The sequence below is a fragment of the Mesoplodon mirus genome (genome assembly GCF_964341445.2).
Source record: "Mesoplodon mirus genome assembly, chromosome: 12".
NCBI lineage: Eukaryota > Metazoa > Chordata > Mammalia > Artiodactyla > Ziphiidae > Mesoplodon > Mesoplodon mirus.
In genome coordinates, this window is record NC_138988.1 from 48126841 (window position 1) to 48153836 (window position 26996).

The 26996-nt window shown below is 46.0% G+C and overlaps 2 protein-coding genes across 2 annotated transcripts in view; both read right to left on the reverse strand.

Annotated features, from left to right (window-relative positions):
• Positions 1-5609: 5609 nt before the first annotated feature.
• SLC22A13 (solute carrier family 22 member 13) lies at positions 5610-20256 on the reverse strand (the record flags this gene model as incomplete). Its single annotated transcript, XM_082637711.1, is given in 6 exon segments — positions 5610-5966; positions 6213-6288; positions 6291-6315; positions 12453-12469; positions 12472-12834; positions 20085-20256. Coding segments are annotated over 6 exon segments (918 nt in total). The 3' UTR covers positions 5610-5701.
• OXSR1 (oxidative stress responsive kinase 1) overlaps positions 18217-26996 on the reverse strand; it is a 103312-nt gene continuing 94532 nt past the window's right edge. Inside the window, exons 14-18 of the mRNA XM_082639257.1 lie at positions 26253-26317; positions 24242-24294; positions 22284-22352; positions 21362-21426; positions 18217-20948 (exon numbers count right to left, since the gene is read on the reverse strand). Coding sequence (XP_082495383.1) covers positions 20874-20948; positions 21362-21426; positions 22284-22352; positions 24242-24294; positions 26253-26317 — 327 coding nt within the window. The 3' untranslated portion in view covers positions 18217-20873. The remainder of the gene's footprint in view (positions 20949-21361; positions 21427-22283; positions 22353-24241; positions 24295-26252; positions 26318-26996) is intronic.

Sequence of the window (26996 nt, forward strand, 5' to 3'; positions counted from 1 at the left end):
TGGGATGGATCTCAAGCTGCTTAGGACTTTTAACTCGTTCTCTTAAATAATTAGTGGGTCAAAGAGTCAAAATACAACACGCTCTTTAGAAAGCAGGAAAATGAAAACATCCCTATCAGAACTTTTGGGACACACATACTCAGAGATAAATGCATATTCTTGAACTCTTTCATTAAAGAGTGAAAAGAAATAACTAACCCCATGCAGTGGGTAGAACTGTGTGTCTCCAGAATGTTCAAGTTAAGTCCCAGTACTTGTGAACGTGACCTTATGTGGAAATAAGGTCTTTGTAAATGTAAAAAAATTTAAATGACTTTGTACTGGGTGGGCCCTAATCCAATGACTGGTATCCCTATAGGAAAAGAGAAATTTAGTCATATATACAGATACACTCCTAAGGACTCAGGGCAAGTACCAGAAGCTAGAAGAGGCATGAAAGGATTCTTCCCTAGACTCTCCGGAGGGAATATTGACCCTACAGTAATCTTGATTTTTGGATTGTAGCCTAGAGAACTGCGAAAAAGTAAATTTCCATTTTAAACCACCCAGTTGGTGGTACTTTTTTCAGCAGCCCTAGGAAACTAATATACCCCATTAATTCAGGGGCTATAGAAATTACTCAGCATTTTGATGAACTTCCCTCTATGTATAAAGCAATGCCTGAATTTTACATAACCACTGAAGTTCCATAAACTGCTTACTTCCCTAAACATTTATGTCACGGACAGCTTTTCATGTCAGTAAATATAGAGCTTTATCATAAATTGTATTAATTATTTAATCTGAACAACAGTGTCTCTTAGTAATGACTTAAAGTTTGTTTTCAAAAATTTTGTATTTTTAATGTAACAAAGCTGCAATCAACATCCTTGTGTACACATATTTTCATATTTGGATAATTATCTTCTCCTTTGGGTAAATCTTGGAGGATTCCTGATTCAACAGGTAAACAGAGTCTAAATATTTGCACATCTTGCCAAACTCCACTCCAGGAAAGCTGCATGATGTGCCCTTCTACCCTCGCGGTGCAGGAGAGCACCTTGCTCTCTGCTCCTTCACCGCTCTGCCCTCTGCTAATCTCTCTTTTTAAAAACTAACATCCTGGGCTTCCCTGGTGGCGCAGTGGTTGAGAGTCTGCCTGCCGATGCAGGGGACACGGGTTCGTGCCCCGGTCTGGGAGGATCCCACATGCCGCAGAGCGGCTGGGCCCGTGAGCCATGGCTGCTGAGCCTGCGTGTCCGGAGCCTGTGCTCCGCAACGGGAGAGGCCACGACAGTGAGAGGCCCGCGTACCGCAAAAAAACAAAAAAAACCCAAGAAAACCCCTAACATCCTTATTGATATATGTCACACACCACACAATTAACCTATTCAGAATACAGCACGCGATCAATGGTTTCGAGTATATTCACAGAATTGTGCAACCTTTGTCACAGCCAATTTTAGGATATTTTCATGACCCCCCAAAAAATCCCATTGTTCACTCTTTCCCATTCTCCCCAAACCCTGGCAACCACTCACCTGCTTTCTGTCTCTATGGCTTTGCCTATTCTGGATGTTTAAGTTAAATGGAATTATACAACAGGTGGCCTCTCGTGACTGGTTTATTTTACTCAGCATACTTTTTTTGAGAATCATTCTCATTGTAGTGAAGCTGAGCCCCCTAAAACCAAGTTCCCTTGCCAGGTTTATGATTAATCTCTCTCTATCCAAAACTTTATTCCTTTTCCTTGTCCTCTCTGACCTCAGCCCCTTTCTTGTCCCCTCTGACCTTAATCTTGTGCTAATTGAACACTAATCAACCAGAGGCATCTGATGACCAAAACTGCTGTTGTTGATAACATGATAACATCATCCATGTACTAAAATTGCTGTTGTAGACATCATCATTAATGTATGAAATCAGGTTGTTTCTCCAGGGCAAGATGAACTCAGAGGCCCCTGAGCCATGGACCATCTTGATCAGAGAATTGTAAACCAGAAACATCCTGACCCCTTGAAAGTATGATTTTTAAAATGTCACAGAAGGGGCTTCCCTGGTGACACAGTGGTTAAGAATCCGCCTGCCAATGCAGGGGACACGGGTTAAAGCCCTGGTCTGGGAAGATCCCACATGCCGTGGAGCAACTAAGCCTGTGTGCCACAGCTACTGTGCTTGTGCTCTGGAGCCCACATGCCACAACTACTGAAGCCCATGCACAACTAAGATCCAAAGGAGAAAAAAAAAAAAACCTCTTAGAAAAATAGAAATAGTAAGGCACTTCCTTAATCTGAGTAAGGCTATCTACAACACATTTACAACAAACATCCCACTTAATGTTGAAATGTTTGCTTTCTCTAAAATGAGGAGTTAGACAAGGATGCCAGTTCATACTACTTCTTTACCATAATGTACTGGAGGAACTAACTAGTCCAGTAAGGCAAGAAAAAGAAATATAAGACATAAACATTGGAAACGAAGAGATAATCTATTTAACAAGGCTGTGGATATAAAATGAATATACAAAGGTCAATTGCATTTTTATATACCAGCAGCTAATGGAAAATGAAATTAAAAACCAAAACTAAAAGATACGCTTTTAAAATAGCTTTAAAAATATCAGGTACGCAGGAGTAAAGAAAGAATACAAGGCCCCCTATGGAGAAAACCATAACACTATAAACTAAAACTTCACCAAAGGACTTGAAGGAAGACCTAAATAAGTGGAGAGAAGATCTAGCACATTCTTGGATGGGAAGACTCAACATTGTAAATTGTTCTATGGATTTACCATAGTCCCAATCAGAACCCCAACAGGTGTTTTTCATTTTTGTTGTGGAACTTAATGACCAGACTCTTAAGATTTATATGGAAACGCAAAGGGCCAAGAGAAGCCAAGACCTTTTTTTTTGGCTATGCTGTGTTGCATGTGGGATCTTAGTTTTCCGACCAGGGATCGAACCCACGCCCCCTGCATTGGAAGCCCAGAGTCTTAACCACTGGACCGCCAGGGAGGTCCCCCAAGACTCTCTTAAAGAAAAACAATGTGGGAGAAATTGCTCCTTTGGACATCAAGACTTCAGTGTACCACAGTACCCAAGATCATTGTCACAAGAAGACAAACAGGCCAACGAAAAAAAAAAGAGAACCCAGGATCAAGTCTACATACACAATCACTTGATTTATGATGACACTGAGAACAGTGGGGAAAAAGACCATCTTTCCAACAAGGAATCATGGAAAAATTAGGCATCCATATTTTTAAAAATATGAAAGTGTAAAAAAAATTTTAGAGTGAAATGGCAAATCAAAGAGGTAGAAGCTATATGCAACCACAAAACTGACAACAGACTCGTCAAGAACCTATAAAGTACCCCTGCAAGTCTGTAAGAACAACAGCAGACAACCCCAAAGATGGCCAAGAGGGACTTCTCTGGTGGTCCAGTGGGTAAGACTCTGTGCTCTGAATGCAGGGGCCCCGCATGCATGCCGCAACTAAGAAGCCCACATGCCACGACTAAAAACAAAGAAAAAAAGATCCCGGGACTTCCCTGGTGGGGCAGTGGTTAAGAATCCGCCTGTCAATGAAGGGGACACAGGTTCGAGCCCTGGTCCGGGAAGATCCCACATGCTGCGGAGCAACTAAGCCTGTGCGCCACAACTACTGAGCCTGTGGTCTAGAGCCCGTGAGCCACAACTACTGAAGCCTGAGCGCCTAGAGCCCGTGCTCCGCAACGAGAAGCCCACGCACCGCAACGAAGAGTAGCCCCCGCTCACCGCAACTAGAGAAAGACTACGCGCAGCAATGAAGACCCAATGCAGCCAAAAATAAATATATAATAAGTAAATAAATTAAAAAAGAAAAGATCCCACATGCCAGAACAAAGATCCTGCGTGCCGAAACTAAGTCCCAGTACGGCCTAAGTAAATAAATAAATAAATATAAAAAAGAAAGAAAGAAAAAAGCAAAAATGGCCAAGAGGGACTTCCCTGGCAGTCCAGTGGTTAAGACTCTGCACTTCCAATGCAGGGGGTGCAGGGGGCACAGGTTCGATCCCTGGTGGGGGAACTAGGATCCCACATGCCGTGTGGCGTGGCCAGAAAAAAAATATGGCCAAGAAACTTGACCAAGTACTTCACAAAACAGGGAATCTAAGGGGCCAATAGATTTATGGAAATGGAAGTCACGTGTGTAGTTTTAAATTTTCTGCCAGTCACGTTAAAAAAAGTTTTAAAAAATAGGTACAATTAATTTTAATATTAACTCAATATATCTAAAATGTTATCATTTTTACACGATATAAAAAATACTGGTGACATATTTTTTGGGTTTGGTTTGGTTTTTGTACTAAGTCTTTGAAATCCAGTGTGTTTTTTACACTCACAACACATCTCAACTCCGACTACCCACATTTCAAGCTCTCAACAGCCGTATCTGGCTAGTGGCTAGCCTATGGTCTGTTAAAGTATACAATGCCAAACTCTAGGTAATATTAGCCATTGATCAGATAAGCAAACTAGGTCCTATCTGGAACTGACTGACAAATCCTGGCCGCCTAAGGAATATCTAAATCAAGTAGGGGTGTACTAGGTCTTACCGACAGTCACATCTTGTGGCCGTGCTACCCCATCAGTTTTCTGTCCTGACCCATCTCCTCCTACTGTTCCCTGCAGTACTGGCTGAATCCTTCCAGCAAAGTAATGTGAGATGAGGTGTTTAAACATAGCTAATATGTTGGCCATCAGAGCTCATAGACAGGCCTCCCACAGAAAGAGCAAGGGGGGCCTTTAAAGTATCCTGTCGTCCTGTGAGCAGAAACTTTTCCAGACCTTTTTCTGGGCCCTTCAAACCCCTCTTTGAAGGTAATCCTGGGAAACTGGGTAAAGAACAGAGAAATCAGAAAATGATATTTTAATACATTTAGAATGGATAAACAAGGTCCTACTGTATAGCACAAGGAACTATATCCAATCTCCTGGGATAAACCATAATGGAAAAGAACATAAAAAAAAAAAGAATGTAAGGACTTCCCTGGCGGTCCAGTGGTTAAGACGCTGTGCTTCCCTGCAGGGGGCCCAGGTTTGATCCCTGATTGGGGGAACTAAGATCCCACATGCCACGCAGCGTGGCCAAAAAAAAACAACAAAAAAAGAATGTGTATGTGTATAACTGAGTCACTTTGCTGTACAGCAGAAATTAGCATAACATTGTAAATCAACTATACTTCAATTTAAAAAAAGAGAAAATGATATTTTAAGAGGAAGGCCTGGCACCAGCTTCTTGCTGTCCTGAAGCTTGGGAGCACATGCCCAAAGCAGTGTACTTGGGCCAGGGTACCAGAAGCTGTGCTCTGCTACCCTGCTCTCCAATACTGCCCGGGAGACCCTGGGCTCCATGAAGGCAGACATTCTTTTCTCTCCTCCCCGCAGAAGCTCCAGCGGTTAGCACCTCCCTGCAAGCTAATAATGATCTTCCAAATAAACTGAGCAGGGAGAGAAGAGCCCGCCCCTACCCTCAGGAACTCTCCTCTCGGGGAGAGAGGAGGTGGAGCCCAGGGCCTGGCCTAAAGATTTCCAGGTCTGACCAGTGGATGAGGAGTCCTGGGCCCTGCCTCGGGGAGCCCCCATGCTGGCTGATTTCTGAACTGGCAGGATGTGCAGTCTTATCAAGTGTTAAACTCATTTATTCACTGACTACCCGGTACAGGGAGTGCTGGTGCCGTCACGTTAGGTGCGGGCAGTTGAGTGGACCCCACAGGCAGCGTGGGAGCGTGGCCACCCAGACCCCAAGGCCTCGCTCTGCGGCTGATGGCACGGGGCCCAGATACCCACGTAGGGTGACGCTGCTGAAGTTATACCCAACAACGGCCGTGGCCACAGCAAAGCTCAGGGCCGTGTAGAGCTCAAAGCCGGGCACAAAGGCTGCGGCCATGCCAAGGATGGTGAAGAGTAGCAGCTGCACCAGGATAGTGGCCTTGCGGCCAATCCTGGGGTAAGAAAGGGGCAGGTTGAGGAGGGAGTCTGTCTGAGGGGAAGGAGGGAGACCCAGCCCCCGGCCCTGCCCTGGGTGCTCTGTCTGCGGGAGGGTGCAGGGCCCCACCTGGGAGCCCCATTGCGGGGAGACAGGGCCTTACCTGGAGACCAGTGAGAGGGGCACGTGGTGGGGAGGAACCAGACCCTGGGCCAGGATCCCAAGAACGTGCTGGGTTGGGGGAGCTGGTCAAGGTTCTTACCAGTCACAGAGGGGCCCGACGATGAGCGCCCCAGTGAGAAGCCGAGCCAGGTCCACCAACTGGGAGGTGTCCTTCGATGCTTCCGACCACAGACCAGGTTCAGCTGAGGCAGACACATGCAGATGTGAGTCTAGGGGCAGCGAGGGCGAGTCCTTTACCAGCCAGCCCACCCACCACAAACCTCTCAGGACGGGGCAGGCAAGGCATCCCAGGGCACCAGTGTGAACTGAGGGTGCACAACACGATACTTAGAAGTGTAAAGGGAAACACTGTGACCCTCAACATCTGCTTCATATCAAACTACCAGCTCCAGATGGTTCATGCAATTCTTTTCAGTGACATCATATCTGTGTGAAGTTGTGTTTTTGGCAGTTACTATGAAAAAAAGCAAGCACCATGTGAAACTCAATGTGGAACAGAAAATGAGGGCGGCGGGGTTCAAGGATCAAGACGTTTTGCATTCCCAATACATCCTATTGGAAGTAATTGCACGTTAGGATGAAATAAAAGTGTTTTCTTTTGATTCGTGTGTATTTTTTTTTAAACAGCTACTGAGTTAGTACATAAATCCTTCTTAAGTTGTTTGTTGTTTGTTTTTGCTTTTTGTCATTGTTGTTGTTTTGGGCTGCACTACGTGGCATGTGGAATCTCAGTGGGATCATGTGGGATCCCTTAGAGCAGGGATTGAGCCCGTGCCCCCTGCAGTGGAAGCATGGAGTTTTAACCACTGGATCGCCAGGGAAGTCCCCCTTCTTAAATTGTTTGGAACAAATTATTTAATATGTGAAACTTTTAGGTATTTTTTTGGCCTGGAGATGCTATGTAAAATTATTGACCCACTAAGAATGTACAGTTTGGGAACCTCTGACAGTCATTAACTGCTTCTTCCTGATAAATGGGGCCTCTTTCCCACAATGGCACCCCTGTGACCTGCTTGGGCCTTTCCAACTTTTCCCAACTGGCTTCAAACCCCCTTGAAACTCCCATCATTCACAGGCAGTCAGAATCCTAAGGAGCCCGCACACACTCCTTGAGGAAAGAGATTAGGATGGAGGAATGTGCAGGCCTGCACACACGTGGACACACACACAGACACATACACACACGATGTGAGGGGGACAACCCACCTGGAGACTCACAGAGAGAACCTGACAGACTGGGAAACCAAGTGATGAAAATATGGGTGTCCATACAAGTCTGTACACTTGTCTACTGCAATGTGCACATAACAATAAGTGCATGTGACTGATATTCCCCACCTCCATCTGTGGGTCCCACAGTGTTTTATGCCCCTCTGCACATAGCTCAGCTCCATATGTTTATGAGGGTATCATGACACATGAGCTGTTCTCCAGAGCTCACAGAGGTAGCTTCACAATATTAATGCATTCTTTAAAAAAAATAACTTTATTTATTTATTTATTTTTTGGCTGCGTTGGGTCTTTATTGCTGCGCGTGGGCTTTCTCTAGTGGCGAGCGGGGGCTACTCTTCGTTGTGGTGCATGGGCTTCTCATTGCGGTGGCTTCTCTTGTTGTGGAGCACAGGCTCTAGGCACGAGGGCTTCAGTAGTTCTGGCACATGGGCTCAGTAGTTGTGGTGCACGGGCTTAGTTGCTCCGTGGCATGTGGGATCTTCCCGGACCAGGGATCGAACCTGTGTCCCCTTCATTGGCAGGCGGATTCTTAACCACCGTGCCACCAGGGAAGCCCCTGTTAATGCTTTTTGAGCGCTTACTCTGGGTTGGGTAGTGCACCAAATGTTTTACGTGCATTATCTCATTTTAAAAATTTTATTTATTTATTTATTTATTTGTCTTGGCTGCGCCGGGTCTTAGCTGTGGCACACGGGATCTTCATTGCAGCATGCAGGATCTTTAGTTACAGCATGCTGACTTCTTAGTTGTGGCATGTGGACTCTTAGTTGTGGCATGCAGACTCTTAGTTACAGCATGCATGCGGGATCTAGTTCCCTGACCAGGGATTGAACCCGGGCCCCCTGCATTGGGAGCGTGCAGTCTTACCCACTGGACCACCAGGGAAGTCCCATCTCATATAATTCTGACAATGATCCTTGACTTATTATTATATTCCCCCAAGGGTCCCCAATCCCCGGGCTGCAGACTGGTACCAGTCTACAGCCTGTTAGGAACCAGGCTGCACAGCAAGAGGTGAGCGGTGGCGAGCAAGCGAAGCTTCATCTGCCACTCCCCATCACTCCCCATTACGCGTGTTACCTCCTGAATCATTCCCCCAACACCCCCCTCCCTGTCTGTGGAAAAACTGTCTTCCATGAAACTGGCCCCTGGTGCCAAAAAGGTAGGAGACTGCTTTATTCGTCTAAGAGAGAAGAGGTTAAGCAGCTAGTCCTGGCAGTGACTGAAACTGGATGGCAGTGAGTGAAACTGAGGGAAAGCTAAGGTAATGTTTCCTGAGTGAAGGAATGAGTGAATGAATGAAGGAAGGAACTAATACCTTCAGTCAGATGAATAGCCAATCTCCCATTAGTTAACTAACCTTTAGCAAAAAATTAACCAACTCAGGAGACAGCATTTTGCTCCTAGTTCTGTCCTGAAGGACAACTGTTAATTTTATTTTTATTTTTTAAAATTAATTAATTTTATTTTTGGCTGCGTTGGGTCTTCATTGCTACCCTCAAGCTTTCTCTGGTTGTGGTGAGCAGGGGCTACTTTTCATTGCAGTGCACGGGCTTCTCATTGCGGTGGCTTCTCTTGCTGTGGAGCACGGGCTCTAGGGCATGCGGGCTTCGGTAGTTGTGGCACGCGGGCTCAGTAGTTGTGGCTCGTGGGCTCTAGAGCACAGGCTCAGTAGTTGTGGCGCACAGGCTTAGCTGCTCCACGGCATGTGGGATCTTCCTGGACCAGGGCTCGAACCCGCGTCCCCTGCATTGGCAGGTGGATTCCTAACCACTGAGCCACCAGGGAAGTCCAACAACTGCTAATTTGATTAGAACTTTAAATATATATCAAATGATGAATGGATTGCCCCTGAGAATGAAGTGCAGCAGGACCAGGTACTTGAACTTGTTGTTCCACCCAGTTCTATCCTGTTTGCTTTTTGTCTAGCCACCACAGATTGCTTTGTAGTTAAACATTATTTAAAATAAATAATAATGAACAAAGGCCTGCTGCTGTCAGCCCCTGGAGTCAGAACTGAGTCACTCTGTGTGAATCTGAATCTGTTAGCTGATCTGCTGGTGTCTAGGTTTCCCAAGTACAAAATGGGGATGAAATACATTCCATAGTATCGTCAGATAGGATTAAAGGAATTAACACATAGAGCATGCTTAGCACAGTGGCTGTGCTAGGTCAGCAAATGTTAGCTCAGCTGAGGCTGTACTGGCCCCTGTGCCATGAAGCACACAGCTGGTGACAAAGGCATCTCAGACACAAGGGGCAGTCATACTCTAAAGGCATGAGTGCTGAGCCATGGGACTCCTCCAAGGCTGCTACCCTTGCTTAGTGGACACCATTCATTACCTCCCTGTAGTTGAGATATCCCCTATCTTATCAAATCCTCATTCTAACTCCATGAAGGCTTATCATTCTCCCTGTTTTGCAGCAAAGACAGAGGCTTGGAGAGGTGCCAAGACCTACCCACGTTCACATGCTGGTGTCATGTTGCAGATGGAACAGAGATGAAGAGGGCTCCAACTTGGGACACCAGTTGTCAACCTTCCCAGCCCTAATGCCTACAGTGGAGGGTTCTGTCTGGGGCCTGCCACGATGGCCCACAGCATCCCACCCCCATTTCCTGGAGCAAAACCCATCACATCTCCCTTCCACTGTTCCATAACCATCAATGAATCCCTTTGGTCTCTAGGAGAGAGCCCCAATTCCTCAGCACTGAATCTGAGACCCTTTAAGAGTTGGCTCTTGCCTTTTCTCAACCCCTTTTGTATGTCAGAATTGCTCACAGAGGCCAGGCATTCTCACACTCCAGACCCTAGAAATGGCTATTCTCTGCTTCCCCTTCCCTCCCATTGCTTCCTTCTGTGGTCCCAGGACAGATCACACTGTTGTCGCTGTTCACGGATGGTCTAGTTGCCTCCCTATTCAGAGGTTCGTGTGGACAGGGCTGGGAGTCATGTTCTCTTTTACCAAGGATGGGCACCCAGGAAATGCTGGACAGGTAGGTTGAGAAGGAGAAATGTACTCTGTCCCTCATGAGCACACTGCCTATAAGGAAATATAATTCTTTTCCTCTTAAATTCGGATTGTTTGTATTCCACTTCGCATCTGAAGTTGCTGGTTATAATAAGGAAACTTGGGATGTCCCCTCAGAGGAGTCCTCAGTCTGTAGCAGAACCCCTGCTTGTTGACTGGAAACCAAGGTGGATACCTCACACAAGGTAGCCCCCGAGTTTGGGGTTGTCACGTGGTTCAAGGCCCAAAGTACCAAAAGTGTACATTGCCCTGAGAGTCGCAGTTCTTGGGAGAGTGGGTCCCTGGGGGCAGGTCAGGGAAAGGCCGGAGGTCCAAGGTGCCACCCCAGGGTCAGCAAAGACTAAGTTGGTGACTGAGGATAAAGAGAGAGGCCCCCAATCCTTGAGAACGTCCCATTCATTCCCATAACCTGCTCAGCCCTATCCCAGGCACACCACATTCCTGCTGCTTCCCAGACACATCACCTGCTTCCTGTTGCCAGGCCTTCCTTTTGCTATTCTGTCTACAAAGGCCTTCCCCTCTTTCTCCATCAACCTTATTCTGGTCCCTGGTGCCCAGCTCACATACCAACTCCTTCAGGGAGTTGCCTGCCCATTCTCTCCCCAGGAGGAAGCAAATTCTAGCCTTAGAGTCCATCTAGCCCTTTGTCCCTCTACAAGGAGCCCAGATGTTCTCAGAGAAGGTGAGTAGGGTGCCTCTGTTCTCTGTTCCTTGCAGAGTTAATACTCAGAAGCTGTTGGCTGAATATAATTGCATGAACAGTCCAGCAAAGGCTGTGCACAAGACCTAGAGTTGGCTCCAAGCACTCTGGAAGTCTGCCTGGGCTGTAAGGATGGTGACATCTGGCCAGATGGGCAGAGAGTTTATGAGCACATGTAGAGGAAGACACCTCCACAACATCTAAGGACTGATGAAGACCAGACCTATCACGGGTGGGATACTGGGGAGATGATGGAGGGGGGCACTGAGGGTCAGACCAGCCTAGGCTGGGCTAGATCCAGGGGCTGGCAGAGTTCAAAGGTGACCTACTCCCCCTGTGGGGTGGAATGAGGGGGAGGGTCAGCAAGAAGGCAGGAGGACACATCCTCAGGCTGCCACGGTTCTAGAGGCAGGTATATGGTCACATATTAAGAAGTGAATGTTTAGCCTCGGAGCTCAAATTGCCCTCCACAGAGGTTCAGGATTTGCCACCATTAAGGTGAGAGCTGCACAGATCCCCAACCCCTGCCCCTCAGGTTTCTGGACTATCTGTGCTCTTTCCCATGCCTGCAGGGAACTGGGCAGAAGGTGCCCCGAATGAGAGAGTCCCAGCTCCACCATCAAGTCTCTATGTTGCCCTCGCCAAGTCATCTCCCCATTCTGTGCTCAACCCCACTGGGAAGCAGCCTTTCTTGCTTTGAGGTGGTTGGAGTGGGGAACTTTCTATTGATCTGCCAGGGTCCCTCCTAAGAGAATGGAGTTAGCAGGAGCAATTGCCCAGTTGTGTGCAGGACAAGTCCTAGAGTCCTGGGTGTCCTTCAGGATCTAAGAGGCAGGCAGGCAGGCAGGAAGAGATCTAGAGAGAGAGGCTGAAGGCAGGAAGCTCAAGGCAAGCAAGCAGGAAGGCAGACGAGTGGACAGGGAAGGGGTAGTATCAGAGGGTTAGTTAAATGCGGAAGATAGGTAAGCAGGCAGACATGCAGAGGTGGACGGAAAGACAAAGGCAAATGGACAGGCAGATGGGAACACGGGGGAGAGAGAGAGAGAGGCATGAGGACAGGAGAACAGGAGAGACAAGAAGGAGGGCTACTGGGCAGACAGGCAGAGGGACAGATAAAAGCACAGGCAGAGATGAATGGACAGATGGACAGACACCCTGGACAAAGGAAATGGATGGAGAGATAGATGAGCCAACAGGCAGAGGACAGAGAGCAAAACAGGCAGACCCACCGTCATTCGGGCATGGGGTGCAGGGGCACCACAGAGGCAGCCACACCAGAGACTGAGGGCACGGGGTCGGGCAGACGAGCTGACCGACTCAAAAGAGGTGGAAAGATAGGCCAAAGGGCAGCCTTACCTCATTCTTTAGGGATGGGGGCCTCCTGCAGGATAGACCCAGCCCGTCTTGCAAGGTTGTGTCTCACTGAAGCTGTGGCTGAGGATGTCCTCCAGGCTGGCACCGTCGGGGGGTGGCTGGAACAGGAGGCAGGGCTCAGGGCTGCCTGCAGCATCCACAGGCACGCTCAGCACCGGCTGCTCAGCAGCGCTCAGGGTCAGAGTCTGGTTCTCGACCCAGGCCACTGAACAGTGGTGGGCCTCATCCAGGACCATGAAGACCTGGGTGAACATGCAGAAGGCAGTCAGGAAGTTGGGGACACTCAGCAGTATCAGCAGCTGTACCTGGAAGCGACCAAAGCCGCCAATGTCAGCCGGGACCTGGGCAAAGGGAGCCACGGTCACTGGTTACCGCCTCTTTAGCTGGGGCCACCAGACAGCTCTGCAGCTCGCTCTGGGGTACTGGCTCCTCGGGGCAGTGGCGGTGCTGTGTTAATGTTTAAAACAGCCTTGCCTGGCCCCACCTGTCACACCTCAGCTCCCCAACTCTGGTCTAGGAATGACAGAATATGATGAGAAAATAGCCCACTCTGACTTGGAGGATCCGAGGATGTTTTATGGACTGTGTGACAGGCACCACAAGAGGAACTTCTCAGGCCTAGCACACAGCAGTGAGCTTTAGCCAAAGGTGACATGGTACACAGTGACAACACACCCTCTAACTGCAACATCCTCTACAATTCACAACAGTGCCAACCCCTCCCATTATGATAGAGTCCAAATTCTGAGAGTAATGTCTGCACTACAAGGCAGTTGCTACTACACTACACTGCGGGGGATAAGTCAGTGGAGCAGCAAGGACCCAGCCTGCACATTAACTTGGCCAACAGCCCAATCTGGTCTCAAGACCCTGAAGTTATTTTCTTCCGCAAGGTCTCTAGCATGTGGTGGTATGCAACAGCAGTTAATCCAAGGGTAGTATGAAGGTCAGGAGACCCACCAAGGGCATAAATGCCTTTCCTTTCAGCAGCAGAACTAACATCTTGATCTCTATCTAATCAAGGAAGAAACCATTAACACCCTCCCAAGACAGAAACAAATGCAAAAGCTACCCAAGAGTAGCCCAACCACCCTGAGCAACCTTGGTGAGCACAGAGGGACAAAGGACAAAGCCCAAGGCCCCGCTGTGGAAGCCCCCCCATTTGGGGGTCAGTCCTATAACCCTGCTGGAGTTGAGGTTGGGATGGGTCACGGCATGGGGGCTGGCAGGTCAGGAGACTAACAGAAGGCAGGACCTCTGACAACAGGAACCTCCCAACGATGAAAGCCCCATCCTTTTCCCCTGGGGGAGTCTCACTGCAGGTAGACCCAGGGCTTGGAAGGCATCTAGTTCAATCATAGGTGGGGAATGGTGGGATTAAATAGAGCATTAGGGAAAAATACATGCTTGGGTATCACATTCACATATTTGCTTGGTAAGCATCGGAAAGCCATTGTGTGTTTTGATTTTGAAACACTTTAAGAGATGGGCAGAGGAGCATGGGTGAAGGGAAGGCAAGGCAGCAAGGTTGTGCAGGGCAGTTCCGGATACACTGTGCCTACATCCGCGGCCTGTTAATCAGTCAGCATGGAGAGAGGGTCCAGGTAGGGCAGACGCTGGAAGGCAGAGGCAAGGGTCCACAGCCCTGCCTAAGGAGAGGACATTCCTTTCTGCCCCCTCCCAAACTCCCCACCAGGCTCCCCACTGTCCCCAGCCCCACCTCTTCTTCCTCACCCACCTCCCTTCCGTGTTCTTGTCCTCAGCATAGCCTTCACTGAATTGCCAAGAAAGCAGACGCTACTAGCTGCTGCTGCTCACTTTGGCGTTCACATTATGGGGAAAACTGAGGTGGAGACAGGAGCCTGGGCTCAGTCCTCATCATCTTTTCACTCTCATCAGGGTAAGGATTTCAGCTCTAAGGCTCCAAGGGGACTGGAGGTAGGAGGCAGGAAGCTTGGTCTCCACCACTGATTCACTGTGATCCGCAGTCTGCTCCTTCTATCCCTCTGGCCTCTATTTCTGCATCTGTGTATAAGGAGAGCTTGGACTAGATGCTCTCTAAGGATTCTTCCATTTCTTGGTGTAGGATTCTAAAACACAGAATAGATAAATGATGAGGAGACGCTGATAGAAGAGTGACACTCAACCAAAGACCTTCTATAGCTGTAACTATGATCCCCAAATGCCACTGGCTTCACTGCACTCCCGATTGCCCCAATCTTAATTTCTTGATTAACTTATCTGTTCTCCTAACCCTCCCCCCAACCCCACCAGTCTGCCAAAGGCTCCCCATGATGCTTCAAAGCCGAAAACTGGCTCCCTTCTTTGAGGGAGTCCTCCCAGGAATACTGTAACCCCAGGGACCTGTGGTCTCACTGACCTGGGAGGATGAGCTCAAAGGAGCATATGTGCTGCTCTCTGGCGTCCCCGAGCAGTCTGGTCACATCCACTGTCCTCTAGGAGACTGCAGGGTAGGACGGGGCTGCCTCTGGCCCTTCAGGGAGAGCCTACAGCCTGTCTCTCTCCTCTTCCCCTCCTTGTATCTGCCTTCAGTAAAGGGCAAAACTAAGACCAAAGAGAGGTGTAACAAGAGTGTTCCAACCACTGGAGCTAAGTTGAATGGACACACATCCCTGGCAATCAACTGTCCACGGGGTAGAGGGCGGTGTTTGTGTGTATGGTGGGGGGAGGGGAAGGTACTCCCCAAACATCACCTACAGGGATGCACTGGATGGTGTCTCAAAACTCTTCCAAATTTGAGAACGACTAGTAGATAAAAACAGAGGATAGGAGTTCTGGTTTCTGGTCCAGGATGTAAACAGCTTGGAAATTGTCACTGTGTTCTAGCAGGTAAAAAGCTGAACAAACCGAAAAATCAACAACTCTTCTGCCAGAGAAGTGAGGTCACAGGGCAAACTGCTATCCCTTGAATTGGAGCTAGACAGGTAAATACAGAGAACTATAACTTCTTGGAGCAGAAATCCACAAACTCAAACTTCCACAGGAACCAGTATCACAGTAGGAAAATCCGACTGTAATTGACAGACTGCTTGGGGGCTCAGGGTAGATAAGGTGAGAACAGCCAACACAGTGTTGGAGAAGAACAGAGATGCAGGACTGAGAATACCTGACTTCAACCTTGACTATAAAGTACTCAACGCTGTGTGGTATTGGCAAAAGATTACACACATAAATCAATGGAGCAGAATAGAGAGCCCAGAAAGAAACTCACAGAGTCAATTGATCAAAGAGCAAAGCACAATACAATACAACAAATGGTGCTGGAACAACTAGACACAATAAAGTGAATTTTTTTGTTTCCTAGTGCATATAAAAGTTATGTTTAGGGACTTCCCTGGTGGCTCAGTGGTTAAGAATCCGCCTGCCAATGCAGGGGACATGGGTTCGAGCCCTGGTCAGAAGATCCCACATGCTGCCGAGCAACTAAGCCTGTGTGCCACAACTACTCAGCCCGCGCTCTAGAGCCCGCGAGCCACAACTACTGAGCCCGTGTGCCACAACTATTGAAGCCTGCGCGCCTAGAGCCGGTGCTTCGCAACAGGAAAAGCCACCGCAACGAGAAGCCAGTGCACGGCAACAAACAGTGGCCCCCGCTTGCTGCAACCAGAGAAAGCCCACGTGCAGCAACGAAGGCCCAACGCAGCCAAAATATAAATAAATAAAAATTTTTAAAAAGTTATGTTTATACTGTAGTCTCCTAAGTGTGCAATAGTATTCTAAGAAAACAATGTACATACCTTAAAAGTACTTTATTGCTAAAATATGCTAACCATCATCTGACAAAAAGGGTTGCCACAAACCTTCAATTTGAAAACAAAAATGCAATAATTGTGAAGCAGAAATAAAGCAAACTGCAATAAAACGAAGTCTGCCTGTATACAAAGAACACTTAAAACTCAACAAGAGAACAACCTGATTAAAAGTGGGCAAAAGACCTAAAGAGACACCTCGCCAAAGAATATATACAGATGGCAAAGAAGCATATGAAAAGATGCTCAACACAGTCATCAAGAATTACCAATTAAAATAGGATACCACTACACACCTAGTGGAATGGCCCAAATCTAAAACAGTGACGATGCCAAGTGCCAGCGAACACATGGAGCAACAGGGACTCTCATTCACTGCTGGGAATGCAAAATGGCACAGCCACTTTGGAAGACAGTAGGTGGTTTCCTAAAAAACTAGACCTACTTTTACCATACAATCTGCCATTGGGCTCCTTGGTAATTTACCCAAAGGAGTTGAAGCATACCCACATAAAAACCTGCACACAGATATACAGCCCTTTATTCATAACTGTCAAAACTTGGACACAGCCAGTAAGTGAATGGATTAATAAACTGTGGTATATCCAGACACAGAATATTAGCACTAAAAAGAAATGAGCCATCAAGTCACAAAAAGACATGGAGAGACCTTAAATGCCTATTACTATGTGAAAGAAGCAGTTTTGCAAAGGCTACATATTGTATGATTCTAACTATATGACATTCTGGAAAAAGCAAAACTTTGGAGACACTGAAAGGATCAGTGGTTTCCAGGGACTAGAGGGGAGGGAGGGATGAACAAGAAGGGCACAGAGGATTTTGGGGCAGTGAGACCATTCTCTCTGAGACCATAACGATGGGTACGTATCACTGTGCACTTGTCCAAACCCATAAAATATACAACAGCAAGAGTGAACCCAAATGTATACTATGGACTTCGGGTGACAACGAAGTGCCAGTGTAGGTTTATTGATTGTAACACATGTACCACTGCAGTGCAGGATGCTGAGAGTGGGAGAGGCTGTGCGTGTGGGGGGGGTCTGGGGGTATATGGGAACTCTGTGTACCTTCTGTTCAATTTTGCTATGAAACTAGAACTGTGCTAAAAAAATAAAGTCTACTTTAAAAAAGAGAAAAACAAAAAATGTGGGGTAGGTGAGCTGACCCACAGGAGGAATCCATGAACTGTTGCACTGAGCATGGCTACTATGAATAGGCAGAGGTGAGGAATCTGGCTTCTGGACAAGACTGGATCTTGATAGAGATTACGGGCAAGTGGAGAGGCTCTGTTTACTCTTGCCCCTGCTCTTATCCCCACATACATCATGGTCACTTTTGAGTAGCCAGCACTTCCTCTCCGTCCCCACAATAGTCAGAGTCCACGCTTACAACCTTCTCATCTTGAAAGCAAATTCAATCAGCTATGATACCATCAATTTCAAGGGCCCAGGACCTGAGGCCTGAATTACCGGGACCCACACAAAAGCAGTCCTGTCATGGCTCAAAGACTACCTTCTGTTGGGAAGGAGTTATGATCAGGGAGGAGAGGGGCCTAGAATCTTACACGAAACCTCACCATTTCAATATCAAAGCCAAATGGGAACAAGTTCAGCCCTGCTCTAAACTTTCCACAACGGATTCCCAAGGGCTTGAATCTGGCATCTTTCCCCCGCCCAATAGCATGAGCAGAATTAAACAGAAAAGATCAATGCAAAGAGTTCCTTATCCCACTCTTATCAAATTTCCTTGGGCAGATCTCTCTCTCTTTTGGGATTTCAGTTTCCCCACTTGGTTTTAAGCTGTTCTAATTTGTAGACTAATACACTTTTTAGGGAAAAGTGCACCTTGGCTTTTCTCTATTTGCATGAAAAATTAAAGTTAGTAGTGACCTCCTGACCCGCTTCCCACTGCCCCCACCAACAGTCACCAAAGTGAAGCATCCTTACACCACCACAGACAATTTATTCTTTATTGATTAAAAATGAATGAAACATGCAGCAAAGTACAAAGTCAAAAAAATAAAAATAAAAATAAAAGGGAGGGGGAAGTCAAATATTTTACATCTTCCATAATCTAGCACACATCATAAGGAGGAACCTCCATTTATTGATACACCATTATTCTATCCTCCAGATTATTAGAGTATCAGCTGGCTCTATGATTTGGTTCACAACTTAAGCAAAAAACCCAAACAAATCCATTAGTCATTTAGAAAGACCATACATTTCACAAATAGCATTGGCACATGTTACCTTGTGCTAAGTTAGTCCCTCCCCCAGGGACCAGGGAATCCTGGGGATCCAGGGAGAGAGGTGTATCCTGAATCACCCCTCCTGGGAAGGAGCAAGACTGCTCACTAGGTCACGTGCTGTCTCACCTGCAAAGTTCCTGTTCGCTCATTTTTTTTCAGCATCACTGCACAAGCCAGCAAAGGGAGTCCACCATACATCAAGCAGAAGAAGAAATAACACTGTCCTGGGGCTTGGTGTCTGACTCCTAATTCCCAGGAGGGCAAAAGATGAATGGAAAAGAAAGAGAAAGCCCCAGCCCACTTCTACTGTCATGCCTGTCCCACTGCAGTTCAAAGGTAATGGCCAGCTGGAGAAATTGAACAGGGAGATGGGTTGCTGCTTACTTCCAGCTTGGGTTCTCGACCACCTCCAAATAAAAACTAGAATAGAGTGATGCCACCACCACCCTTTGGATTCAGAAATAAGTAGACTATGATGGGCTTATCTGAAACCAAAACACAGACTCTAAGGTAAGCCACTAGTCTTGTGCCAAAAGGGACACTACATTTTTTCATAACTTATTCCTACCTTCCTGTCCTTGTTCCCCCAACCCTCTTCTAAAAAAAGAAAGAAAAAAACAAGGAAAAAGAAAAGCTAAATATTTGTCCAGTAAGCTGATCAATCTTTTCTGTCTCCAGGCTCAGCAGGCTCCCTCCTTTTACCAATCCTGCTGGGACCTTGGGCTTTGGTGTCCGATCCTCTGATCTCCTTTCCTCCCAACCCCCATCCCAAAGCATCCCCTCCCTTCCTCTCCAACACCCATCCCTTTCCCAACATGCCTTTGTATCCAGGGCAGGTGCAGAAAGCCCATGACTAAAACTACAAGCTCAGAATGAAACGAAAACTATAATAAGTTAGTTGTGGAGAAAGCTTTCAGAAGTGCGCTAAGAGAAAACTAGGTAAAGCAATCCTTTTATTCACAGACCAACAATGCTGGAAAGGGCTCGAGTGATTCTATAAAGATGGGCCGAAGCCCATCTTTGTGTGTCATTTTAAGGCCAGATTGAGGATCCCTTTCATTTACAAAACTTGTTAGGGCTATCTGCAGTTAGACAAAGGCTGACTGTGAAACAGTAGGAAAAAGAAGAAAAAATCAACGCCACGGATGATTCACATATTGCATTATGGTGCTCTTTTTTAAACCTAACGAATAATTTAGATTATTTCTGTAGAAAATCAAATGCACACTGTCTACTCAAAAATCCTAAAAGTCACGGCACATGTGGTTTCACTTTCCATCTCGGGTCAGGTTCAGCACACAGGGACCCCCTCCGAAGGGTCAGTGCAGGAGAGGGAGCAGAAGGCACGCCTCTCTGGCCCAGTGCGAGTCTCCTTTATTGCTGTAGAAATCTCAGCCTTGCATTTCCTCATGATGTGGAGGCCAGGCAAATTGATTTTCATGGGAGGATCAAGGAGCAGTTTTTCTTCAATTGTTTTAAGATTTGAAAATAAATACTTCTGCAATGATATGAGTTATGATTTTTCCTGTTCAGAAACCACTGCTGGGGAAATTCTCCTTTACAAGCCATTACTTGATCTTTTCTCTAAAAACAGTCCAAAGTTCCACTTGGAAGGATCCGATGGCTGAAGTTCGATTACAGTCAGATGTTTTGCACCAGCTGAAGTTAAGGCTAGCAACCCTTTCTGGAGGGAGTAATGAAGAGGGGTGCCTGAGAGCAGCTTCAGCAAAACGCTTAGAAACATCATGAACAAAACAAGAACACAGTTTAGGTTGCCTCCATCTGAGGCTGTGCTTCTTCCTAACAAAGGCTGTTGGAATTCACATCGGATACCAAAAACAAAAAACAGACAAAAAAAAAAAAAAAAACCCCCACTAAATTAAATTCTCTGGGCTTCAGCTAAACAACCAACTTTTAATTGCTACTTCAGTGGTAAAGGGATATGCCAAGATGCCCAAATCCTGTCAGGTGTGGGAGAACAAGCAGGATGAGGAAGCCCAAGATAGCTGCTACTTTCCACCCAGCACCATCACTGGAGTAAGGCAAGATGAGCTGATACACCTCCCTCCTGGGCCTTGAGGTACCCGGGCCACTTCTCAGATGGAGGAAGACAGGGGACACGTGCAGTAAGTTTACTAACGGAACTCTTTAAAGGGATGCTGGCCACTGGTGATCCAACTTTTCTTTCCCTGTGGGGAAAAGGGGGAATGATGGCAGGAAAAACATAAAGAAAGACCTCTAAAGCTCTTAGCTGGGAGGTTTGTTGCTGGGTTCTTTGGCAGTAGTGAGTTTAGGCCAACAGAAGCAACAGAGATACGCATGTGTGGAATCTCCTTAGGCCACCTCTTCCAGGGCTTTGTTTTAGCTGATGCTGAGCTGGGCAAATCCTATTAGTTTACCATCATCAGGAATATCCGAGCCTTCGACACCAGATGCCTAAGAACCAAACAAAATGAGAAGCTGTGGCTATTTATAAATAAAATTGCAGGCAGCAATGAAAATTGACATGGGGACTGTGGGAAAGAGGGCAGTGGGGGACAGGTCCCTGGGATACAAACAGGAGGCAGATAAAGGTGTAGGTGGAGTCTGGGTACAAAGGTGGAGTCAGATTGACCAGCAATCTCTCTTGAGGATAAATAGTCCAGGGCCTCAGGTAGGAGGCTTCCTGAGAGGGAGAGGGGAAGGGAAGCCAATGAAGGGAGGTATCAGCCCAGGGCATGGGGAGGTTAAACAAATACAATCCACCAGACTTAAATATTCTCATCACTCAGGGAATATGGAAGCTGGTCTGCAGAGGCTGCTGGTGTGTAAAACGTGAGATGGTTTAACAAAGAGGAAGGGATGAATACCAGTTTGAAAGTGACAGATCGATTTGACTGGGGTTCTTCCACAATTTTCTGCAAATTAGCTGCCACTGTAATCATACAAACAGAGAAAGTAATGAGAAGCTAAGTAAATCCACATTTCAACCACATTTTAACAACTTAAATGGTAGTTCACAATCTTCTATGTATAATCAAAATGGAAGCAGAAAGATAAATCGCTCCCTAAACACAAAGTGTTTTTAAAAGCAACTCCAAGTAGCACAAATAAATCTTATCATTGTCAAATTAACTTTAACTTAGGAAAGATACTGGGGTGAAAGAGGTATGATGTGCCTATTCATGGGCCAGAAAGGCCTAGACTGGGAATCAGCCAACTATGTATGGCCTTCAGCCTGTTTCTGTTCTGCCTGTGAGCCAAGAAGAGTGTAAAAACAGAAACTGTACATGGTCCACAAAGCCTAAACTATTTACTTTACTATCTGGCCCTTTAAAACTCTGCTGACTTGTCCTAGGCAATGGTCTTTTCCTTCAGTAAAATGCACCTGTGGCCCGACTGTGCCTTTTCTTACTTCCTGCTTTTTTTAGGACTAAATCTGTAATGATTTTTGCTTAACTCTTAGCTCCAAAAGGATAGCGTTCATTCTCCAAAACAGATTAGATATGGCCAAGCTTACTCTAACCTGTAACTTTTGTCATCATTTCTACGGGCTCCCAGAGACCTGGGTAAGTTTTCACTCCCTATCATTGGGGGTCACAAAGCAAACTCAGAAGTGAGATTTTCTTTTTTGTAAGGAAGGAACTGTCCCCAATACCTGTTATTTCAGCAAAGCCAAGAACCATTCCAAGAACCATTAGACCTACTCAGTGGAATCAAAGCCTGATTTTCTAGATCCTAAGTATACAAGCAGAGAGACGGTGACACAAAGGCAGAGCACAAAGTAGTTACCTATTACTAAATCCCTTCCATCGACGAGGCCAGCAGAAATGAGTTCCTGAGAGACACCCTCTGCTGTATCTGCAAGGACAAAGAAGGTGCTCCGTTTCTTGTGCATGCATGTCCCTGCTAACATTCAGAGTGGGTACTGGCACAGCCAGACCGAAGCTAGCTGTTAAATCCACAGAACCAAGATGGCGGGGGGGACTTCCTCCACATAAAGGTTTTTCCTCCCACCAGGATTATCTCAAGTGAGGGACTATCACAGGTCTAGGTAGAGGGCGGAACCTGTATCACCCAGATGGCAAATATCAGCTCAATGTAAAGATAACGTTCTAAATGATGGGGTACTTTAGATGGGTTCTTGCCTTTGTCGGAAGAGCACCTGATAGTGATGCTGCAGAAAAAACTACTAGTCTGAGGGCAACCCTGGACACCAGCCCTATGAGCTCTGAGACGTGATGATGAGTGTATAACATCTCCAGGGCTAATAAAGCAAAATAATTGAGTCCCAATTAAATCTCTCTCTTTTTTTTTTTTTTGGCCACACCATGTGGATTGTGGGATCTTAGTTCCCCGGCTGGGGATTGAACGTGTGTCCCCGGCAGTGAAAGCGTGGAGTCCTAACCACTGGATCGCCAGGGAATTGCCCCCATAAATCTTTTTTTTTTTTTTTTTGCGGTACGCAGGCCTCTCACTGCTGTGTCCTTTCCCGTTGCGGAGCACAGGCTCCGGACGTGCAGGCTCAGTGGCCATGGCTCACGGGCCCAGCTGCTCCGTGGCATGTGGGATCCTTCCAGAGCGGGACACGAACCCGTGTCCCCTGCATCGGCAGGCGGACTCTCAACCACTGCGCCACCAGGGAAGCCCGCCCCCATAAATCTTAAGAAAACAAACTGTAATCTCTTCTCTTTGGGGGTCATACTCCCAGTTTTTTGGGGGTTTTGTTTTTTTTGCTAAAATAATTTTCTTTTTTATTCTGGTGGGTTTTCCTTCGTATCTAATTATTATAGGCTGTACTGTCTGAGCAATGGGTATATAACTAGAAACTAAAAAGATGAGGACAGAGTACCGTCAATGAACCTCATCTCCAACTGACTCCTTCCTGAGGCCTGAACACCGATCCCCTCAGAGGGAACGGGAGGACCTCTGGGGAGGGGCTGTGCACATACATTTGCCAAAGACCAGCGATTTGAATGAGTACCTTAAAATGTGACTCTGCCTGGCTTTAAAAAGGAAAACAGATACATCTCTGTACATGTGCATTTGTTCTCTGCATTTGAGTGAACTGCTCATGATACTGAGACAGCAAGAAGACTAAGCGCGGCACACAGGACAGATACCAGCTGGCTGGGGGCCACTTCCTAAATACGGATCCTGAGTAACAAAGGCAAGAAGGAAAAGAAGCCTTGTCCCTGGGAGAAGTTCACGGCCAGAAACTGCATGACAGGGCTCAGCTTTAGCTGGGAGGGAGGGGACTGGAAGCCTTACTGCTTCTTTAGTGTCACGGAGGACAACCCCGGTCGGTGATAAGAGCAGGAGCTCTGCGCTCCGACAGATCTGAGTCTGAATTCCAGCTACACCTCTTCTCAGCTGTGGGAACCACAACCAGTTACTTTCACTCTCTCTAAGCCTTGATTTCATCATCTCTGCAGTGGGGACAATAATCTTTCCTTAGGGGGCAGTTTTGAGAATTTAATGAGATACTGATGAGCACAATGTCTGCCATACAGTAAGCAGTAAATTAGAGCTATATTCAGTGCTCTTTGTATTATACTAGGTTTTCTAAATGAGGCAGTAATAAATAAACTGCATTTTAATTTTATTCATATGCCCCCAAAACCTTTAGGCCAGGAACATTTTTATCACCCTTTAAGAGGAAAATATATCTAGAGGACAGAAACTTCACACACATTTCCTTAAAAGGACAAACGAGCAGTTATTTTGTTTTCAATGTTTTGATGCCTCACCTCTTCCAGGAGTAAATTCGAATCGAATATCATTTAGTTCTTTTTTTGAATTCCTATGAAAGAAAACAAAATGTATAAAATAAATTTCTGAATTTATGCATTCAGGGTCCGCCTACATGTATCAGGAAAGCTATGCCAAGAGAAGGATCTTTCTGTCCCATAGACTGTATGATCTGGCCTAATGAGCTCACACTGAGGGCTCAGAGCAAACAACTCAGAGTGATCATCTAATTGTTCTACAACCCTTTTAATTTATGTCCTTCACTGGTCAATATATGCCCATGCCCATCCTTATTCCCACTAAGATGATCATATTAGGCTAAGAGGAATATCTGTATGAGCACAGGGAGGTGTGAGTAGCATGATACAGGATGCCCTTTTCTTCCTTATCCCCACCCCACTCTTACCCCCCACACCCCTATGCCTAGGAGAGTACCTTGCCCACCACTGGTGATCAGTCTGACTAGACTCATAGAATGAAACACCTGATGCTCCCCCAAATTCCACAGGGGTTCAGAGGAGAAGGATAAAGAATATACAGATTGGGATAATGAGGAAAAACTTTAGAAGTAGTATCTTAGATAGGACTTAATGGATAGGACGGATTTGGGCAGGCAGAGAAGATGGGGAAAGAAATGGGGCCCATACTAGCAGCAGAGTTAACATAAGGCTCCAGAGATTAAAATGTGACTGGTGAAGGATAGTTACAGAGATTGCGCACCACACCAAGTACTGAGATTAACTAAGCTCCCTGGAGGTTCTGGTTAAAGATGGAGAAATTAGAATATTATGTCTAAAGGCAGACATGAGTGATTACTTAGGACCCAAATCCATTTTATCTAAACAGTTCAGGGAGCTTAGGTCTATCTGACACATACTTGATGTTACTGAAATTGTGCTTAAAATATAGTTATCCAAATCCAGCACATCCTGCCCCACAGTGATTTTCTCCCTCACGTTGTCTCTCTGCACTTGTCTACACAGCTTCTGCATGTCTACTACTGACACTTGTTTTTAGCTATGCTAAGTACACAATACAAATCAACTTCCAACACAGACTTGATTATTGCATTTCATTTTCTCTTTTTCTCAGTATCTTAGCACAATAGCTAATAGTGCTGTACTTAGTCTGCTTAACATGTAATTGTTCCATCTATTCTTTCTGAAAGCTGAATAAAATTAAGGTCAAGTGTTCATTATCACTTTAGCGATGTGACTGTCATGCCAAGCACAAACACCTTCAAAGATAACAATATGCTAAACTGAACTGCCTAGTCATTTAACTTCAAAGTCCTCATAAGTGAGAATAAGAATCTAGCCTCCTCTTCCATAAACAAGTCTGGAACACAGTCCACTAAAAAGCACCCTTCAAAAAGCTAACTATAAAGCAGAAACTAACATACGATTGTAAAGCAATTATACTCCAATAAAGATGTTAAAAAAAAAAAAAAGCTAACTACATCACTTACAAGTATCCTCTCCCCTCCTGAAGCACACGTCAAATAGAACTGTTATACTCTCTATTAACTGCTGTAAGTTTTCAAAACAAAATTTTGAAGAGAGACAAATAATATTCGTTGTGTACAGTTAAAATAGGATGAGATTACCAAGACACTGTATTAATTCAGAACTATTTGAGTCCAGATATACAGAGTAGGCTTCTGTAAAGAAAAGGTAACCAGATCTGCTTTCTTCACATTTATGGCATAATTTCATTACTCTTAGTGGTAAAATCAAAACATTCCCCAGCCTTGCTGCCTCTACTCTAATTATGGTCGTACTGAGAAGATGACTAGGAATTCACAAGTGGAAGGAGGAATGAGTCAGTGGTAATCCAGGTCCTCACACTACTGCTATTATTTCTGAGGGAAATAATACACCCACAAGCAAACACACACAATCCTATCCAGTCACTCTCAGGCATGACCTACTAGAAGGGGGAGTAACTTTCAAATAGAAATCAGCATATTCAGAGTATTCAGAAAACAACAACAACAAAATGTCTACTTACCGTAATCTTAGTACTAGACTGATTGGGATCTTGGTTTCTTGTGAACCTGCTCCTGAAGACAGAGCCTAAAGAAGCATTGAAAGGTATAAAGTCATTGTCTGGACTATTAAGCATGGAGGTGACTAATGCTCATCTGCAGAAGAACCGTCCACTTGGCATCAATTTTCTTCATCTCCAGGTGTGGCCATCCTAGTCCCTAGGACACTCCCTGCTGTGGGAGGACATGTACCACAAGGCAGCAACAAGAGCTGAATGTCAAACATAATGAGAAAGATAATTCTCAAACCCACACGAAATTCCATACACAGCCACATTTAATTTTGTATTTTTCAGACCTCTCTTCCTCTATATAAGTGTGAAGAACATGAAGCTGGGTTTTTCCCTTTAAAAAATCTGCCAGTGGCAACACATCTGCCAGTAAGGTCTAAACTGGCTACCCCTCACGAAACCACCCACCCTGGAGGTTCCAGATCTTTTATTTTTATTTAAAAAATTTTTTATTTTATTTATTTGGTTGCGCCGGCTCCTTAGCTGCGGCATGCATGTGGGACCTAGTTCCCTGACCAGGGATTGAACCTGGGCCCCCTGCATTGGGAGCATGGGGTCTTAACCACTGTGCCACCAGGGAAGTCCCTCCACATCTTCTAATGACTAAACTAATCCTCTCTGAAAACCATACAGCTGTCCCTTGCTGTACAGAGGATATACATGCTATTTAAGCCGTTTATAAAACAAATCCAATCT